This window comes from Vespa velutina, chromosome 16, assembly GCF_912470025.1.
Source record: "Vespa velutina chromosome 16, iVesVel2.1, whole genome shotgun sequence".
Classification (NCBI taxonomy): Eukaryota; Metazoa; Arthropoda; class Insecta; order Hymenoptera; family Vespidae; genus Vespa; species Vespa velutina.
In genome coordinates, this window is record NC_062203.1 from 4,535,210 (window position 1) to 4,555,313 (window position 20,104).

Sequence of the window (20,104 nt, forward strand, 5' to 3'; positions counted from 1 at the left end):
TTCATAAAGACCACAGAAAGAAATACAAAGTCAAATGCGATATTCATTTTACATAAGTTAAAACAACTTAAAGACTCTAAATATATATGTGGATATATATATCTATATATATATATATATATATATATATATATATATATATATATATATATATATATATATATATACATATGTACATACATATATATTACTCTAAAAGGAAAGAAAATTTTATGAAAAACATGGAAAAAAGAAGCGAGGTAACAAATTTTAATTTTGATGTCGCATTGAGGGCCTAAGAAGGCTGGATGCAGCACCGATACGTATATTAAACCACATATGTACGATAACCGTGTAGCTATAAATTTTAAACACCCTTTCAGTTTTATAATTTTTATACGGTGTTTGGAAAAAGCCTTCCTGATCGCAGTTGGCAAGCGACATTGCTTACCGCGCGTAAAACTTAAGAAGACTCTTGAAGCGTGTGTTTCTATGTAATAAATAATTCTGATACTAAAATATTTACTTAGCTAAAATAAGTTTGGCTTATAGAAAGACATATAGACACTTTTCCTTCAGATATAACCGATCTGAATCTAACGTTTAAGTGAATATTAGATAACACTGATACACAGCTTTACAAATGTATAACAAATATAATGAAATAGGAGTGATTAACGGCAGTGTAAGGGACGGCAGAATGAATTTGATAATCTGATACGTGTTATACTTATCCGTCGCGACCGTCATACTCTTAATTATAAATTGCTATATTAGTTATTTACTACACTTGTTATACGTTAAAATAATACAGCCAAAAATTCACACCCCCTCTCTCTCTCCACGATAAAAAATCCGTTACGAAGCTATTTGAAGCTTAGGTATATGTGTAAATAACATGATATTTACAATAATAAATTGTGACAAGATCAGTCCATTTCATTCGGCCCTTAATCGACAATAATATGTTAATGGCGAATTAAGGAAAATATCGAATATATTCGGTTTGTCTTTTAAATCTACAGGAAGAAGAAAGGTACGTTTAATTAAATCACGAATGATTAAAAGTTTTCTTTTCTCCTTTTTACGAATTAGATTTTAAATCATGATCGCTCACAAGTAATAATTATTAAAGTTTAAATAAAACATAGGTAAACATTAAATGTTTTATTGCACGTAATTGTTTTGATAGTTTTAAAAGTAAGATCGAATTCTATATATCACCCTTGGTGGTAAAAGAAGGAAGAGGAAGGAAGACAAAGAAACAAGATGGTTTCCAATTTGATCCGATGGAAAGCGCTGTAGTAGCGGGACGCGGCGACAAGTGCGACGGGTATCGGTGATTAGGAGGGAAGAAGAGGACAAGAAGAGAGGGCTAAGCCCGTGAAAAAAGGACGAGTGGTAGAAAGAGAAAGGGAGAGGGAGAACAGGAGCGCATGCCGCAGCCACGGCCCCCAACTTGCCCTAAACTCGTGCGAGCAGGCTCTATCGTCGGTCGAATTTTAATGGCGGCTTATTCCGATTCTCTGTTCAGTGTTGTGTTGTGAATCGACGGACACATTGTTCGAATTTACACACGTGTGGACTAGCTGACACGAAGGACCATAACTTCTTGTCAAATAGAAAAACAAGTTTTCAATTGTGTACGACGGTGTCCCGTCGTAGAAAATATTCGATCGAGATAGAGGCTCACGAGACATGGTGCATATCCGCGATGTGCCGTAGCCGTGGCGACTCACCTCACATCGGATTCTTTCACATTAGAGCTGTTTCGTACGTCTTCACTCTTTCGTGGAAAAGGTAATTCGAGCAAGTACAAAATTCAAATGTGTCTTACGACATTTTCTTTTTGTCTTTTTTTTTTTTCGTCTTTTTTTCCGTTCTTTTTTTTCCTTTTTTTTTTTACATGTGTCGTGATAATATTACATGCAAGTGATTGATAATGTAAATTCCCTTCTTTGCGATTCTACACTATCAAAGTTTAAATGTGCAAGCATTTCTTTCTTTCTCTCTCTCTCTCTCTCTCTTTCTCTCTCTCTCTTTTCCTCTCTTTCTTTCTCTCTCTTTCTCTTTCTTTCTCTCTCTCTCTCTCTCTCTCTCTGCCTTCCCTCCCCCTCTTTTTCTCTCTAGATAGACGTCTTTCTTTTGTTTTTTTTTTTTGTTTTTTCCTTTTGTTTTACCTAATAATTTTTCCCCTCTAATATATCGTATTGTTGTGCGAGGTGATAATCGTATTTCGACAAATGAAGATAATCTATGAATACGCGACAAGTTTTTGTGTTACGGTGGGAGCTAAATTACAAGACACAAGATCCTTGCCTTTGTGCGAAGACAGTGGCCTTATAGCTGTCAAGAACAGTTCTGCTGGCCACATTAACGAAGGGCGGTGCGTGATACGATGTTACCTTAAAAGCGTGGAGCCATCTGCCTTAGCCTGTCATCGATGTTAAAATCGTATAAAATGTTCCATTCGTTCGAATTATATATTGTCTTTTATAATGCGATTATCATTCGTATTTGTTGCATTTCAGAGATGCATTGATTAATTTATTGGTATGAAACAAATGTAAACATGTATTCTGATAAGAAGCTTTTGGGAATTTACATTTATCTTTTGTTAGAACAATAAAATTTAGACTTTTGTGTTGATTAAATAGTTGTTAAAGTGATAATAAAAAATTAAACTGTCAAGAAAAAATGCAAATAATTGATAATTTTGATTCCTAAATTTAGAAGAGTTATAAATTTATGTTCATATTAAAAAACAAAAAAAAAAAAATTGTATCTTTGCTTTGTTTCAGGGGTACCGGACAGTGAGCACCATGTCGGTACCTGGTCATACATATTGCTGGTAGTAACGTATTCATATTGGCGTTCTACCAGCGGTTATTATACCCTGATTATATCTATTAAGCTTCCTACCCTAGCCTTGCATACGCACAAACGCACACGCCTAGCGTGCGCGCACGTGCTTTGCTAGGTGTCGTATACACACCATGAGATTCCTGGAATATAGAACATTTTCTATTTCATCGATATTTTCACCGTGCTTGCTGCAACCGTCCTTCCATGGATCATTATTTTCGTCCATGTCTGTTGCCACTTGGTTTTTAGTGGTATTGGTAACTGCAGCAATAGACACCCCTGCTAGTACTACCGTACCACCACAAGAGAATAAATCACCTCACATTACTGCACAATTTCCTGCAGAAGAAAGTCAACAATATGGATTTTATGCCTTAGATCCAAATACAACGAGAGAAGGTGCCCTAAGATTTAATCATCTAGCCATAGATCCTATGACAAAGAGACTCTATATTGGAGCTGTTAACAGGCTTTTACAGCTTGATTCCAACCTTAAGCTTGAAGAACATGTTTCAACAGGTCAGTTCCTATATAACATGCCTTCTTACGTCTAAGAGATTAGCTATTGATATCAGAACTTTCAATTTGTTTTTTGTATGTTTAGGACCAATATTGGATAATCCCCAGTGTCATGCCACAGGCTGCTCTTCAAGAGATACAACTACGCTAATGAACAATGTAAACAAGCTTCTTATTGCTGACCTTGAATCACGGACCTTAATTGCATGTGGTTCTCTTCGTCAAGGTGCTTGTGAAAAGTACAAAATGTCGAACATATCTATCAAGCCAGAGTTTATTCCTCTCAGTGTAGCAGCTAACGATGAAACATCTTCTACATATGCTTTCATTGGTCAAAGTTACAATCCATGGGGAAAGACAAATATTCTGTATGTAGGTACAACGTTTACCAATAGAGGAGACTATCGTCATGACGTACCTGCCATTTCGAGCAGAAATCTTCGTAATTTAGAATTTGCAGAATTTTCATTTAACAAACAATCGATAGTATACATCGATGTTAAATACAGAGATCATTTTTTAGTCAAATATGTTTATGGGTTTAATGCAAGTGATTATGCATACTTTGTATTAGTACAGAAACAATCTTATCTTCCTGAACAAGAAGAATTGGGATACACATCTAGATTGGCAAGGATTTGTATAAGTGATCAAAATTATGATAGTTATACAGAAGTGACTTTACAATGTATGGTAGATTTAGGAGATGGAAAGCAACATCTTTATAATTTGGTACAAGATGCTAAAGTAGCATCAGCAGGAAGCGATTTAGCTATGCAACTTGGGATATCTGTTGGTGATCCTGTGTTTGTTTCTGTGTTTTCTCCGAGTAAAGGTATCACAAACGAACCTTTGTCTCGTTCAGCAGTTTGTATCTACAGTCTACAAGATATTGAAACGAAATTTAACGAGAACATTCATATGTGTTTCAATGGTACTATCAAGTATCGCAACATGGGTTACGTGAGTGGTCCGATACAAGATGGAAAATGTCCTTCGGCCGGTGTAAGTATACGTGGATTTGTGCATCGTGAGTATGTACAAGTTCATATTTTAACATAATTTTTACACATATATACATATTTTCTATACATAAATTTTCATATTACAGAACACTGGGAATATCCTTAATTTTTGTGAAGTGGGCTTGAAAATTTCTGGCGTGTCACCTATTGTAAGTCAAGCAATTTTACATTTTCCTGATACATTTGTGACTTCTGTGACTGTAGCAAATACAGAAAGTCATACAATAGCATTTTTTGGAACTGATGACGGTATATTAAAGAAAGTTTTGCTTTCTGCTACTGAAGCTTTTGTTTATGAAAGCATTGTAATTGATAAAGGTCAAAGATTATTACCTGATACAGCAATCTCACCCGATGGGGAATATATATATGTATTGTCAACTTCAAGAATCTCAAAAGTCAAAGTGGAGCACTGTAATAGTTACACTAATTGCAGTAGCTGTCTTGATGCAAAAGACCCTTATTGCGGTTGGTGTTCATTAGAAAAAAGGTAAATACAAATGTTATATTTACTTACTAATACACTTTGTTTCAAATAAAATAATTTACATAAAAGAAAAACTGTTTAAATTGCTCAATTTTTTATGTTTATTTCATGTAGGTGTACGGTAAGAGGTGATTGTCAGAAAGCAAGTCATAGTAGCCCAAGATGGTTATCCTTAGGCACTGGTCAACAGTGTATTGATTTTGAACAAGTCTTTCCTGATCATTTGCCTATCAATCAGATGATTACGGTTCAGTTAACAATTAGAACATTGCCTGAATTGCCAGCAGGTGCCAATTACAAATGCGTTTTTGGCAATGCAGAACCAATTGATGCATTGATGACTGGCTTTGGTCTTTCCTGTCCTACACCACCCATTTCTGAGAGGCCTAATATACTTGATGGAACTGATCATGTTCTCGTGCCATTGTCCGTACGTTCAAGCGAAACCAATAAGGATTTCGTTTCTCGAAATTTTGCATTTTTTGATTGCTCTAGACATACTGTATGTACCGAGTGTGTCAAATCTCAATGGGCATGCAGTTGGTGTGTATATGATAATAAATGTACACACAATACAAGCTGCCAAGGTATAATATCAGGAGAAAATGTAAGTGTATTATGACGTTGTTATTGATATATATATATATATATATTTTTTTTTTTTTTTATTTTTTTATTTTTTATTTTTAGAATCAATTTTAATATGTTGAAACTCTTATTTATTTTTCCTTTTCTTTTTCCTTTTTTGTTTATCTTTTTATTTTGTTATTTATAGAATCAAGCACATCTTGCTGCACATGGAGCTCAGTATTGCCCTAGATTCATACCACAAAAGGAACCTTTGATGTTGCCAAACAGTGTACCTAAAGAAATCATTTTAGAAGTTGAAAATTTACCACATCCACAAGTAGGGCACAGTGGTTTTCAGTGTATCGTTACGATAGAAGGAGCTAATTTAAAAGTTCAAGCAAGAGTTGACAGCAATCGTTTTATAGTTTGTGACAAAACTGTTTATTCTTACGAAGCATTCACGGGAAAATATAAAGCCGAAGTGACCGTTGTTTGGAATACCAATCATTATGTAGATCAGACTAAAATAATTCTTTATAAATGTGAAGTACTTGGATCGCATAGGGAACATGCAGACTGTTCGCTCTGTCTAACGAGAGATCCTCGATTTGAATGTACATGGTGTGGAAATAGTTGTGTGTATAAACATTCTTGTTTACATTCACCATTTGCAGAATGTCCAAAGCCAAGAATAGACATGATCAAACCCCTAAGCGGGCCAATTGAAGGTGGTACGTTAGTTACCATAGAAGGGAGTAATTTAGGATTAAAGAAAAGTGACGTTGAAGGGAAAATACATATTGGCGATACCCCATGTACCTTGGTAGATTATGAAGTGTCCGTTCGTATTGTCTGTCGAACAGGACAACATGAAGCAACGGATACAGCTTCCGTTGTTGTCGGTAATGACGCTGGATTTACAGAAAGTGCAGTGTTGTTTAATTACAAGGACATACGCCTGACTGGTATTTATCCATCCGTTGGCCCACAAAGTGGCGGTACACAGCTTGCCATTACTGGTATGTATTTAAATATTGGGAGTACGATATCTGCGTATTTGGACGAATTACCGTGTCATGTGAATGCAACGCAAGCAAGTAGTACAAGATTGACTTGCGTTACAAGTAAATCTGGTCGTGTCAGGAGGATTCACAAGTTAACTTTATCCATCGATGGAGCAAATCGTACATTAATAAACAATCCATTTAATTATACGCACGATCCTACCATAATGGAGATCAAACCATTGAAAAGCTTTGCTTCTGGTGGGCGAATGATAACCGTACATGGCACCAATTTGGATACCATCCAAAAACCAGAAATGGAAGTTTATTTTGATACCGAGCCTACACCAGTAAATCGTACTGTTTGTACAGTATTAAATCCAACACAAATGGAATGTCCAAGTCCTAGCGTTGCTGGAAGATTCGTATCTCTTCATCGTAACGAACGTACGGCAACAGGTAGTCATACTATTTCACATTCAATAAGGCTTAAAGAATCTCAATTATCCTTTAAAATTGCATTTATTATGGACAACGTGGAAATTGTTCGAGACTTAGAAAAGCATTTTCAAAGTCTCAGAAATCGATTATTATACGTCGAGGATCCGAAGTTTTTTCCATTTCCACGTAATGTTAAGTTGTACAAAGGGGATACGTTAGTTATCGAAGGAGAAAATCTTAATTACGCAAGCGACGAATCCGATGTAAATGTTACCGTGGGTATGATGCCATGTAACGTTACTTCGCTTGCTTTGTCTCAATTGGTCTGCACACCGCCGGATCAACAGCCCGATCATACGGATGAGCTTGGAATAAAAACAGAAAATGGTTTACCTTTGGTTGTGGTACGTGTCGGAAGGAGTTTACGATTTCCTATTGGATATCTTCATTATGAAGTTATCAAGTCCTATCCTATACCACCGGAAGCAATTGCAGGTATCGCTGCTGGTACTTTTGGTCTTATATTCTTATTCGTTTTGGTCTTGGTCATTTATAGAAGAAAAAGTACGCAAGCTGAAAGAGAATATAAAAGGATTCAGATACAGATGGATACTCTCGAAAGTAACGTTAGAATGGAATGTAAACAAGCATTTGCTGAATTGCAAACCGACATGACGGATCTAACAGCAGATCTCGAATCGTCCGGCATACCGACGCTCGACCATAAGAATTACATTATGAAAGTCTTTTTCCCTGGAGTTATAGATCATCCGATATTGAATGATCCACGATCACGCAGCAATGTCTCTCGCACAAATTATGACGCTGCAATGGTGCAATTTGAGCAACTTATTAATAATAAATACTTTGTGTTAACATTCATTGAAACTTTAGAGGCACAAAAAGACTTCAATATTAGAGACAAAGTTAACGTCGCTTCATTATTGATGGTAGTATTAATGGGCAAAATGGAATATGCAACTGATATACTTATGAATTTATTACTTAGACTGATCGAAAAAGCAGTTAATACAAAACATCCGCAACTTATGTTAAGGAGAACAGAATCTGTAGTAGAAAAAATGCTTACAAATTGGATGGCACTTTGTATGTATAATTATTTGAAAGATTACGCAGGTTCATCGTTATTTTTATTATTCAAAGCTATAAAACATCAAATAGAGAAAGGTCCTGTGGACGTTATAACGCACGACGCACGTTATTCATTGTCCGAGGAAAGACTTTTACGAGAACAAATTGAGCACAGCGTTGTGACTTTGCATGTTGTACAAGATGATTTGGATGAAAAAATTCAATGCAAAGTTTTAGATTGTGACACGATAAGTCAAGTGAAATCTAAAATTCTAGATGCTCTTTACAAGAATACTCCTTTTTCGTTAAAGCCGTCCGTTCACGATGTAGATCTAGAATGGAGACACGGTCGCGGTGGCCATTTAACGCTTCAAGATGAAGATCTGACTACCAAGTGTAGCGGCGAATGGAAGAAGATAAATACATTAGCTCATTATGGCGTTAAGGAATCTGCAGTAATGTCTCTTATTCCTAGACAAAATGATGGCTTTCCTGTTCCTTGTAAACTACCGTGTCACGCATGCAAGCCATCCCATTATCATCATCAACAACAACCGATTCATCATCATGGCCATCATCACCATTTACATCGACATGCAAATCATTGTTCGTCCACTCACCTTCCATCTGCACCAAATCACAGCTTAATAAGTCCTATAATGTATAATCATCCTGTTAGCGGCTGTTATTTCGATTCTCAACATTCACCCCCGATAATAACGGCAAATGGTGATGTTGAGAGTGGACACGGGGGTAATCAACGATTATACCATTTGGTGAGGCCTATAGAAGAAGTACATTACCCTCCTGGAATGGGTTTCACGAGTAATAAACACCATCATCCTGAACGAACGCACAAAGCCATTCCCGAAATATTCTTAACGAGATTGCTTTCAACGAAAGGCACTGTCCAAAAGTTCGTTGACGACTTTCTTAATACGATATTGACAGCTAATGAAGCACTGCCTAGTGCTGTTAAATGGTTATTTGACCTGTTGGACGAAGCTGCCAAACAACATGGTATTGTAGATCCAGAAGTGGCACACGCGTGGAAATCCAATAGTTTGCCATTAAGATTTTGGGTGAATTTTATTAAAAATCCAGATTTCATGTTCGATATAAACAAATCTACGACAGTCGACTCGAGCCTTTCTGTAATAGCACAGACATTTATGGATTCATGTTCCATGACAGAACACAGATTAGGCAAAGATTCTCCGTCGAATAAATTACTTTTTGCCAAGGATATACCACATTATAGAGAAAAGGTCGGTCGTTTCTATACGGATGTACAGATGCTGCCACAAATTACAGATCAGGAAATGTCTAGTGCCATGCAACAATTGAGTGCATCTCATGCAAATGAATTTGACGTAATTGTAGCATTGAGAGAACTGTACATTTATGTCAGCAAGTATTATGAACAAGTTAGTAAAATTTTCATGTTTTCTCAACAGGTATTATATTTCTATCTACGCAATATTATATGTGCATTTACTTCAGATTTTAGAGGCCTTGGAGACAGACGCAGGCTGTCGCAAATTACACCTAGCACATAAACTAGAAAATGTAGCGTGCACGCTCCAAGGAGAAGAGACTAGTGCCTGCTGACACAACCTCTTACCTTCCATCCCAGGACCTATCGACCTCTCCAGAAACACTGACTAGTGCCTCCACTTCATGAATCAGATACACCTCGTTACATATGTACAAATATACACGCCATGTGCATAACAATGCCGTAAGTATGTGTGATTTTGCTAAGGATAGCCACGTGATAGTGCACGGGATGTCATAATCCTGTTGCAGTGTTTTGTTTGTGTCATTAAATGCACTGGCGAACATGCATAGATATTAACAAGCAGTATTGGCAATTTTAATCCTTAAACCTAATTTGTAATATAATATAGAGGTAATTTAAAATGATAAATTGAATGCCTACTGTAAAATATATTGATGAGACGAGCGACTGAAATACTCATTTGAATCTCAATGATAGTATGTGTGATATATTGCATGTAAAACTTTCGCACTAGAGATCTTGGCTACTCAAAGATATTGTGCTATAGTACATAAAGATACATAGGTTTAAGGATTAGAGATGCAAATTAATTAATGTGATTATTCATTAGAAAGTGAATGTGACTTTTAAATTCTGACTAAGTGAATATCTATGCATTTATAAATAGAACAAAACGTATATATACAACACACAAATAATACGTGCAAGAAGAGAACAAGTGAAAAAGCCATTGTGTCCACCAGACTGTCTGTACGAAAGGTGTACGGCAGCGAGTAGTCTGTGATCCGAGCACGAGTGGCTATGCCTACTATCTTCATTACGATATATAATTATTAATATGTTATATATAAATATATATATATATAAATATATATATACACATGAAAAATATATAAAGCAAAAATCACGCAACACACACTTTCATGGATTGTAGTGAGCTAGCTAGAGAGGGACTATATATGTATTATAAGTTGAAGGGTTAAATGCTCTGTTGAAAGAGGCAAAATAAGAGATAATATTAAATTAAGACGATTAAAATAACTTTAGCGAAAAATTAAATGATAAAGAGTTATGTGAGCAGCTCAGTCAGTTTAGGCCTATCTACTTTTATTACGTAAAAACGTCTTTATTACACATTGTTTAGAATTCATATTTTGTTCATACTTGTTTTAGGCAATCATATGGATATGAAATATCGTTGTTGTGTAATTTGCAATCGTCGTTTTCAGGAAGAAAAAAAAATCAGTAAGATCATCATCATTGTCATGGTTTATTTTATTCTAATAATACGTGTGTGGCCAAGATGAAAAAGAGACTATAGCGAACAAATCTTGACCGCATATGTGTGAAATTTTTATTATTACAATTACAAGTCATTATTGTCATTATTACTGCTACTATTATATTATCATCTCTATCATTACTACACTACTATTCATACTACTACTACTACTACTATTATTGCTACTATTACTATTACTATTACTACTACTATTACTTATATACATATTATTATTAACACTGATCATTCAATAATGATGATTCTTATCGTATATTATTAAGAGGAACCGTATAACAAATGCAAAAAAAATGTTTTATATGATTGGATATACATAATATACACACGCAGTAATTTTTTTTTTTTTCTCTTTTTTTTTCATCAGATTAGGAGAAACAACAACAGTATTGAACAAAATGTGTATATTTGTCAAGAAGCACATTTCATCTATTTTACGAGACGTAAAGAAGAAAGAAAGTCACTGATGCAAATGCATCAAAGACAATTTTGTCGTTTACAACGACATTTACATAGTATTCCTTTATAAATGCATTTTATGTTTAGTTAATATAAGACTGGCTCATTTTTTAAGTCACATTCTTGAGATGATCGTCATTCATCTCACACATGTATTATTCCGAACAAAAGAAAGAATTTAATCAATTCAGCGCGCACTGCCAAGGCTCTTTATGCGCTACATTATAAATTCTCGATCGGTTTAACAAGAAATACATATTTAAAGTGTTACTCGGATCGAATTAAAAAAATAAAAAAAGAAAAAAAAAGAACGAGCAAAAGAGCAGCTGATGTTCTGTCGATGTAGGCCTAGGGAATCTGGGGGCAAAAATCTCTCTCTTGTACTTAACAATCCTCTTCCTTGTATTTCAATTAATCTTAAGTCTCCAGAATCCCTCCCCTGCGACATTAATTCATATTATCTCACTCTATTATATGTATTGTATTTATTTATATTACAAACAGACTAACTCTTTCTCTATTATTCAAATGTGCGTTAATCTGTACACGACATCAACATTTTTTCGCATAATTCTTTTTATGTCTCTCTGTGAGTATTTGTATCAAATTGAGTGCAAGATTGTATTGTATGTATGTATACACTTTTTTATAGTTTTTTATTTTTTTTTTTTATTTTTTTATTTTTATATATATATACATATATATATATATATATATATATATATATATATATGTGTGTGTGTGTATTAAGTTCTATTCTCGAGACGAAACTAACTCGAATTTCTACACAAAAATGTTATTGTGAAAATACGAGAGTATCGTTAGTATTATTTTTGTAAACACATACATACATTCGTATAAAGAAATGAGATGTATGATCCTCGTTCGCGAAAAAATTGTAAAAACAAACGCGATATATGTGACATACATTTAAAACGTTAGTGTTAACATGAAATTGAATTTCGATACAAGATATGATATTTAATATTTTCTAACACGTAGTAATTTTTCTTTTTTTTATAATTTATTTTTTTTTTTTTTTTTTTTTTGTTTTTTAACTCCAAATAGATCTGAACTTTTAATTAACAAATGGACGACCAAATTATATGGTATTTGTACTAGAAGAAAAAAAAGAGCGTTTCGTTTTTATTTTTACTTTATTTTTTAAAATCGTGTATATATATAATATATTGACACATAAACCGTCTATACTTATGTAGTACTAGTTTATATAAAAATCAACGATTTACCAACGCGCATTATATGACTATATTGTAAACGTACAATTTTATGGATAAAATGTCCATAAATATTAACTCTTTATCTGCCCTAACCTAAGTAAACGAATAAAGGAAAAATAATGATGATAGTTTAGTAATGATGATGATCTAATGCGATGATAAGATTATCGCTTACGAAAATAAAATAAAATAAAAAAAATCAAAGAGCGTCCCATTTTTTACAACGCTCGTTAGAAATAGTATGAATATATATTTTTCATTCCTTAATGATGAATTAAAAAAAAAAAAAAAAACAAAAAAAAAACAAAAAACAAAAAAAACAAATATAAAAATGAAAACATAAAATAAACATTATTACTTACTTTGGTGTGTGGCAGGTAATGCGTTAAAAAAAACTTTCAAAGAAGCGAATACGATTAATATTTTGTTGGTTTAAAAATGACAAATAAATTTGTAATAAATAGGAATAATGACTGTTCGTTGTAGTATGGCTTTTGGAATGTGACTTTCAACAACCTTAAATGCATTTTTATTGCTTTATTCGCTTAACTGCAAAAAGAATATATTTAGATTTATTATTAACTCGTAATTATACCAATATTAGCTTTTGGTACAAAAGATTCAATTTTGCCGCGTAATATATCATAGAGGTTATAAAAACTAAAACTTTTTCTAATCGTGAAGATACGTTATCAAGTTTTTTAATTAAAAAAACAAAAGCGTACGCTTGTATGCATTGATACATGAAATAATTTAATATATAAAAGGTAATTCATTAAATATATATAACTCTTAACTTGACACACTTTTTTGAATCGCATTTTTTTCTTAATTTTTTTTTCTATTTAAAAACTTGTGAATATATATATATATATATATATATATATATATATATATATATATATATATTTATGCTTAGAAACGTACAGATTAACGTACATGGATAAAAATACGCGTGTATGCGTATTTAATAAAAAAAAAAAAAAATAATAAAAATAAAAAAATATGTCTCCTCGTTACTATCAGAATTAACGAGGTATCATTTCATTGGCATGAAACGAAAAGTATTCGTTACATGGTCGTTCTTTTAGACACAAAAAAAAAAAGAAAGAAAGACGTTTAACATTCGTGAAAAAAGATCTGCAATGCGGCATTAAAGTATTATTCATAAAAATCGAATGGGACGTTGAACAGATTTATGGATAGTATTAGATGCTAGATAAAATATTTCATGTATGTACAATAATTTGCAAAAAAAAATCCCAATTGCGCTGCGAATGAGATTCCGCGCCTATGTATGCAAACTGAACTGGATAACATCTTAACCAGAAAAGAGAAAAGGAAAAAGATAAAATAGAATAATCGTTGGAGAGAAATTTTGGATAATTTTCTTATTATATGTGCGACAGTCAACTCCATCCATCTGAAAAGCTTGTCAATTCAGCATTCAACGTATGTATTATAATGTAATTGACTGAGAAGGTTCGATGATGAAGATATCGTGAGCCCAATTAGTGTATCATGCTTCGTAGTATAGTGAAAAAAAAGAAACCGAGGATCATGTCGAATTAAGATTACTCTTTGTTAAGCTTCATGAAGGATGGGGATGGGAGGGTAATTATTCCTGGTAATAAATATCTCTCTCTGTATATGTACGGTTGGGAATTATGATGTACGCGGTGTGTAAAAGAATCGTGGATTCCAATACGTTTTTTGCTTGGAAAGAAAGAAAGAAAGCGACATTCTCCTTTGTCCTTTAGGTAATCTGCCTGTTAAGAATGTATGAATGTGATTCATTTTAAATCGCGCGCGTTTGTTGCGTCGCGACTCTACGTACGTGTGAATACATATATGTGTGTGTGTGCGCGCGTGCCAATTGTATCCTTTATAAGGCTCCTCCTCCCCCCTGTCCTCATCAATGTAAATAATATTCAACTCCTCCCCATCCTGCAAATGAATAGATTGTAAGTTACACTTGAGAACGAAATGACTCTTGCCAAATTTTCAATGGGACGTAGGAACAAAGAAGTAAGCATTTGAAGAATCGCGAAAATATATTGGTATTATAATTGACGTCGTCTCATTTTTCTTTGTATATTTTCCATCCTATTGAGATAGTAAATATTATATATAATACAAATTTCTATTTAATTTTAGTAAAAAATTTTTTATATATAGTACGTACAATGTAATAGATGTACAATCATGAATTAACAAATTATACTTTCTTCACTATAATGTACTAAACTTATCTAAAATTTTATATATATATATATATATATATATATATATATATATATATATATATATATATATATAAATATACATACATATATAAATTTTACATTAAAAACTTATTGTCATAGATTTATGTTGTGCGAAGGATAAAATCATATTTACATCATTAATCATAATGTAAGTTATTACATTTATAAATATTTGTTAGGTACTATTTATTTTATATATAAATTCAAGTGAATTTTATTTATAATATTAAAAACTTATTGGTCATATATATATATATATATTTATATCAAGAAGATTTGATATTCTTTTATGTTTTACTTAATAAAAAAAAATGTTATTACACTTTATACATTGAACTAGGCAAACAACTGGCTACCATGTCAATCGATTTCATATTTAAGGTAGGATGTTATTTGTAATTAAATTAAACATCTCACTCCACTCCTGATTTAATTTTGTACATTACAGATTTTTCCTGAGAAGATTTCCCTGAAGAACTCGCTGGTGAAGCAGAAGAGGAATTTTTGGAATTTGCATTGTTGTTTGTACTACGCTTCTCTTGTTTTGCCTTTTTCATCATATCCTTCAATCTCCTATCTGCACTAATGATATGAATGTTCGGTATGATCTTCGGACCACCACCTATGCCAGATGGAAAACTATTTCTATTAATAGGTTGTGATTGATTTACATTATTTGATGATGATTTGTATTTTTCTGAGTGCTTCGAGCCTAAAGAAAATGAAATGATAACATAATGGTATTTTATGTACTGAATATCATGTACTACTGTACTTACTTGAATTAGGTTTCTTTTGCTCTTTGGATTTACTCTCTATTACAGTCTTTGGTGAGCTTCTTTCTTTTGGTGCCTAAAATAGATTATAATGAAAGCATTAAGGTTCTCTATGTATATATCTGTGTATTTAAATTTTGGATTTCTGCAAAATGCAAATGCAACATAATATGGTTGAATACACACACCTGAGATTTTGTACAGTTTGAACAATACCACACTAATCTTGGAACATCTATTTGCGAATCTAATATATGTGGGACGTGACATTCTTGATGATACAAAGAATGACATTCTACGCATTCAACAAGTCTGTTTCTCGCTCCAACATCCATTCCTTTACAAATTACACAAGTTAAATCGTCTTCTAAAATTTCTAATGCTAATGTGTCATCAGATTGTATAATCTCTGGAGGAGTATCCCGTGCTGGTAAATTAACTGGAGAACTGTTTTTACTTGATTTACTCGAATGTTTAGAAGAACTTTTACTCTTTTTACTGCTGCTACTGCTACTGTGATCACTCAATACTGGTTCTTCCATCATATACTAAATAACAAATAAAAGTTATTGTTACACCATAATACTTTATCATATTGATAAATCATATATATATATATGTATGTACCTTTTTGTGCAACACATTAGAAAGCATTTTAGATGGGCCATACTTCTGTTTAATTATTTCATCTAAAAGCGCTCTTAACTGTTCAGCAGAATCTTTATTTGTAGAATGTAAAAGTCTTAACCCTTGTGTAAATTGAGGATCTAATTCTAATTGTGACATTTTGTAATTAATATATATTAATCTGTAAAAAAATATCATTTGAAAAATTTCAAAGGTTATGTACGTTTTACAACGGAATTATTTCAATTATTTGGTAACATTTGTTTAATTTCTTTTTATATTACGTTTTTAATTGATTTTAATTTTTATTCAATATGATCGAAGCACTATTTTCCTTAAATGACAATAATTTTTTAGAAGAAACTTATATACAATGTATAGACTTAAGTATCTTTGTGTATACGTCCATATTGAATTTAATGAAACAATGATTGAATATATGTAAATAAAAATATATATAAAATCAATTCTATATATATAAATAAATGTATATATTATATATATATATATATATCTCGTTAATTTTTTTTTTATTCCAATAAGTTTTATTAATTTGAAGATTATTATTAGAATTCAAGAAAAAATGTTTTTAATTTATTTTTCTATGGATTAAATTACAATTTAAATTAACCTATAATTATGATACATTTAAATATCTTTATCATTTAAAATTTTTTATCATTAAAAAATGTTCTTATCATTTGCTGAGAAATTGTAATAATTTTAATATTTTCTGAACATTTTTAAAAAAGCCGCTTTAAAATAGAAAAGTAAAAAAAGAACACGTGCGTAGGCGGCAGCACTTTAGAATAAGATATTTATATGTTGGTAATACTACTATAAGAAATTCAGAGAAGGAATGATTATGTTCAAAATATTTTTTTAATAATGTAAGTTTGTAACATAAGACGTATGATATATTATTGTATCAACAGTAAGAATATATAGTAACAGTAATTTAAACGGAAAAAATAGCCAGAGTGAAAATACATGCTAAATATGAATCAGTATATTTATATATTTCTAATCAAAACGATTAGAAACTTGTAAAATCTCGACTCAAACGTATATATGTATATATATATATATATATATATATATATATATATATGTATATATATATACTTTAACTGTTAATTTTGTTTCGGAAGCTCGATTAATTCTATAATTAGACGTTTCAATTAAAAACAAAATAATTAAATAAGAGTGAGAAAAATGCGAAATGAAAAATAAAAAGAAAGTCAGTCTATTAATGAAGTTATGTTGAAATTCAGTCGTAGTAAAATAATAATATCGGTACTAGTTGCGTAGCTAGAAATAATCTTTACATAAAAGTAGACACTGTTATATGAAATAGAAATCAGCATTAAGGATATGGACGATAAAGTGCGTAGGTGATAATATTGCTCGAGCCGGCCCTGATCTCATGTATTCCAAATTTAATTTCACAGCTTTGATCCGTGTGAAATAAATGTAACGTTCCGATTGTGAAGATCATAAAAATTAATCCTCTCTGTTGCTACGGAGGATATGCAGGGGCATGGAACCGAGAAGTAACACATGGGATAAAGGTTGGAAGCAGGTGAAAATATAACCAAAGAAAGACCAAAATAGTAGCCGTGTAAGTGAGCAAGTGTATAAGGAACAAGTCAGGTACGGCTATGCACTTTTTCCGTCTTTCTTTATCCAACGAAGACGCAGAAGAACTTCCTTGTCCGAAGTGCATTAAAAGGCTGTCTAACTTCAACGGGCAGTTGGCAGCCGTGCGTAAAAGAAATAAATAATCAAAGCGACCATGAAGTGACAAATAAAGTTGAAGAACAATGCTCGAAAATATCGCGAGAGAAATTGTGTAAAGCGTGTATTAGACTTATTCGTATGTTTTCGACAGGTCTTCCGCGATGTAACGTGGTGTATCCTACTATATAATAATTGAAGGTGCGTTATGTATTTGCTGTGGAATCGAGGCTGACATTTGGATATTTTCCTACTTTCAATATCTCTATGATATTGGTCCTTTAGCTTTGCATACTCGTATCGGTTGTATTCTTACAACAAGAATCGTGTTCTATGTCGTGGAACCTCTACGTAGGTTTAATTAATTAAATGACTAAAAACGTTCGAATTTTGTATTCGTCGAAATACGTTCTACCGGGAAGTAGGAACTTCACGGCCATGCTTTCCTCGAGGGTAATATCTCGAGATACTTATTAAGCACAGACTTCTGCAAAACTGGTGAATGTTTTTCCATTGATAACCTCAATTTTTCCGCACTCTGCGGATGGTAGTGGCCATGCATCTGGTCCTTATATTGTCTACCAACGTCTGACATTGTAGTTATTATACGCAAGACTTTAAACATGAAAACAGAGAAAAAACCAAGTGAGCCAAGTTGCGTACCTACAACAGTTGTCAAGGAGGAACCAGATACAGATTCTGTCAAGATTAAGGAAGAAGGTACAGGTGGTAATAACGAGGATGCTTCTGGTGAAGATACAACAGAGTGTCCAAGAGATCCTTGTTTGGATCCGACCAGTGGGGATGGAACAATGTCTGTTGAGAATCAAAGTAGTAATGGAAATCAACCAATTTTAAATTCTGTGAAGCAAGAAGGCGATCACAATAATCCAGCTGAAGATTTGCCAGGTATTATGTAATGATCTGAAAATGTGACAGTCTTATAGATATCTCTATACTAAACAAAATATCATTGCTTTATTAGATTGCAGCGGAAATGTGATTACTACCGATGGAATACAACCACTTGTTAGCAATGTTCTTGGAAAGCAAATAGGTACTAGTACGAGTAGTGGAGAAGCTCAATATATGCAACAGCAAAGTCAAATCTTTGTCTTCTCTACGGCATTAGCTAATAAAAGTGCAGAAGCAGTGTTACAAGGACAATATCCCTCTATCATTGCTTATCATTGTGCGCAACCAGGCACAAAAAAATATTTGGAGGTATTGTATATATTTTATTACTAATGTTCTTTATATTCATTCACGAGTTTGTTATCTTATGTGCACATTTTATGATATATGGAATATGTACATATATAAATTTATATGTATATGTCATCCATAGAAGCATCCAAATAAGATGAATCAATTTCGACAAAATCCAGCACAATGGTTAAACAATCTTGCAATGATGAAACAAAAAAGTCATCAAGGTAGTTCAACTACTACTTTTCCAACTGAACAACCTCCCGATCTACCAGCTCTTGATCCAAATACTCCACAGTTTTGGAACGAACCTAATATACGTAACTTAAATGGTGGCAATTCTCTTGGAAATTCAGAGCCATCGTTAGATGATACAAATATAGATGTGCCTTGCCTAGTGCCGAATTCACCCAGTAATTCAGGTAATTTTCACATTTAAATAATCTTACCACATTAAGCAAAAAAATAAAAATCTTATACAGTGTTATTATTTTATATTCTTAATGAATTTTGTATTTTAGCTAATCCTCAACCATCTAATAATGCAACAATGGGACACAGTCCAAGTTTGCTAAGTGGTACTACAAGCCCAGGTCCAGGGAATTTACAACCATCGTTACAGGGTGTTAAGGTGCCAGATGAGAATCTAACACCACAACAAAGGCAACATAGAGAAGTTCAATTGGCAACTATAAGAAAAATGCAGATGATGTTATTTCCTGAACATAAAGAAGATTCTTCAAATGCATTAGATGGTACTCAAGGAACACCAGTATCATCGTGTCCTCAAACAAATGTCCCATCTGTTGTACCAACTCAATGTCCTCCTAGTATGGATTGGCATAAATTACAACATCAATTTCTAGATGGAAAAAATAAGGTAAATATTTTTTATTAAAAATATTCATACGCAAATAGCTTAAATTATTTCTATTGTAGGCAAGTGTTGGTAGTCCTAATGCTGTTCCATTACGTGGAGCTAATATG

General features: G+C 32.8%; 3 protein-coding genes and 1 long non-coding RNA gene across 9 annotated transcripts in view; 3 read left to right on the plus strand and 1 right to left on the minus strand.

Moving 5' to 3' along the window:
• The first annotated feature begins 158 nt into the window (after positions 1-158).
• On the plus strand, positions 159-12,968 carry LOC124954749 (plexin-B). Of its 3 annotated transcripts, none has more exons than XR_007102643.1 (8): positions 159-1,779; positions 2,781-3,363; positions 3,449-4,368; positions 4,475-4,878; positions 4,990-5,482; positions 5,651-9,409; positions 9,486-9,723; positions 11,169-12,968. XR_007102643.1 is itself a non-coding variant. In XM_047508118.1 (7 exons), the coding sequence occupies exons 2-7, from the start codon at positions 2,976-2,978 to the stop codon at positions 9,591-9,593; spliced, it is 6,072 nt and encodes a 2,023-aa protein (XP_047364074.1). In that variant the 5' UTR covers positions 159-1,779; positions 2,781-2,975; the 3' UTR covers positions 9,594-12,968. The 3 variants fall into 3 exon arrangements, 1 of the variants encoding a protein (XP_047364074.1); XR_007102644.1 differs by having other exon boundaries at positions 11,174-12,968; XM_047508118.1 differs by having other exon boundaries at positions 9,486-12,968.
• Positions 12,969-14,858: 1,890 nt separating this feature from the next.
• LOC124954757 (integrator complex subunit 12) lies at positions 14,859-16,591 on the minus strand. Of its 3 annotated transcripts, XM_047508138.1 has the most exons (5): positions 16,456-16,591; positions 16,172-16,352; positions 15,733-16,092; positions 15,548-15,620; positions 14,859-15,480 (listed from the first exon to the last, which is right to left on the minus strand). In XM_047508138.1, the coding sequence occupies exons 2-5, from the start codon at positions 16,328-16,330 to the stop codon at positions 15,182-15,184; spliced, it is 891 nt and encodes a 296-aa protein (XP_047364094.1). In that variant the 5' UTR covers positions 16,331-16,352; positions 16,456-16,591; the 3' UTR covers positions 14,859-15,181. The 3 variants fall into 3 exon arrangements, with proteins under 3 accessions (XP_047364094.1, XP_047364095.1, XP_047364093.1); XM_047508139.1 differs by having other exon boundaries at positions 14,859-15,390; positions 16,172-16,587; XM_047508137.1 differs by having other exon boundaries at positions 16,172-16,587.
• LOC124954760 lies at positions 14,869-15,782 on the plus strand. The gene is made up of 2 exons (XR_007102648.1): positions 14,869-15,149; positions 15,217-15,782. It is a non-coding gene; the product is annotated as an uncharacterized LOC124954760 (long non-coding RNA).
• Positions 16,592-17,420: 829 nt separating the features above from the next.
• LOC124954751 (protein BCL9 homolog) overlaps positions 17,421-20,104 on the plus strand; it is a 6,640-nt gene continuing 3,956 nt past the window's right edge. The window contains exons 1-5 of one of the 2 annotated variants that reach the window (XM_047508123.1): positions 17,421-18,817; positions 18,894-19,132; positions 19,257-19,539; positions 19,639-19,997; positions 20,057-20,104. The exon at positions 20,057-20,104 is cut by the window's right edge and continues 403 nt beyond it. In XM_047508123.1, coding sequence (XP_047364079.1) covers positions 18,532-18,817; positions 18,894-19,132; positions 19,257-19,539; positions 19,639-19,997; positions 20,057-20,104 — 1,215 coding nt within the window. In that variant the 5' untranslated portion in view covers positions 17,421-18,531. The remainder of the gene's footprint in view (positions 18,818-18,893; positions 19,133-19,256; positions 19,540-19,638; positions 19,998-20,056) is intronic. The other variant, XM_047508122.1, reaches the window with a different exon arrangement.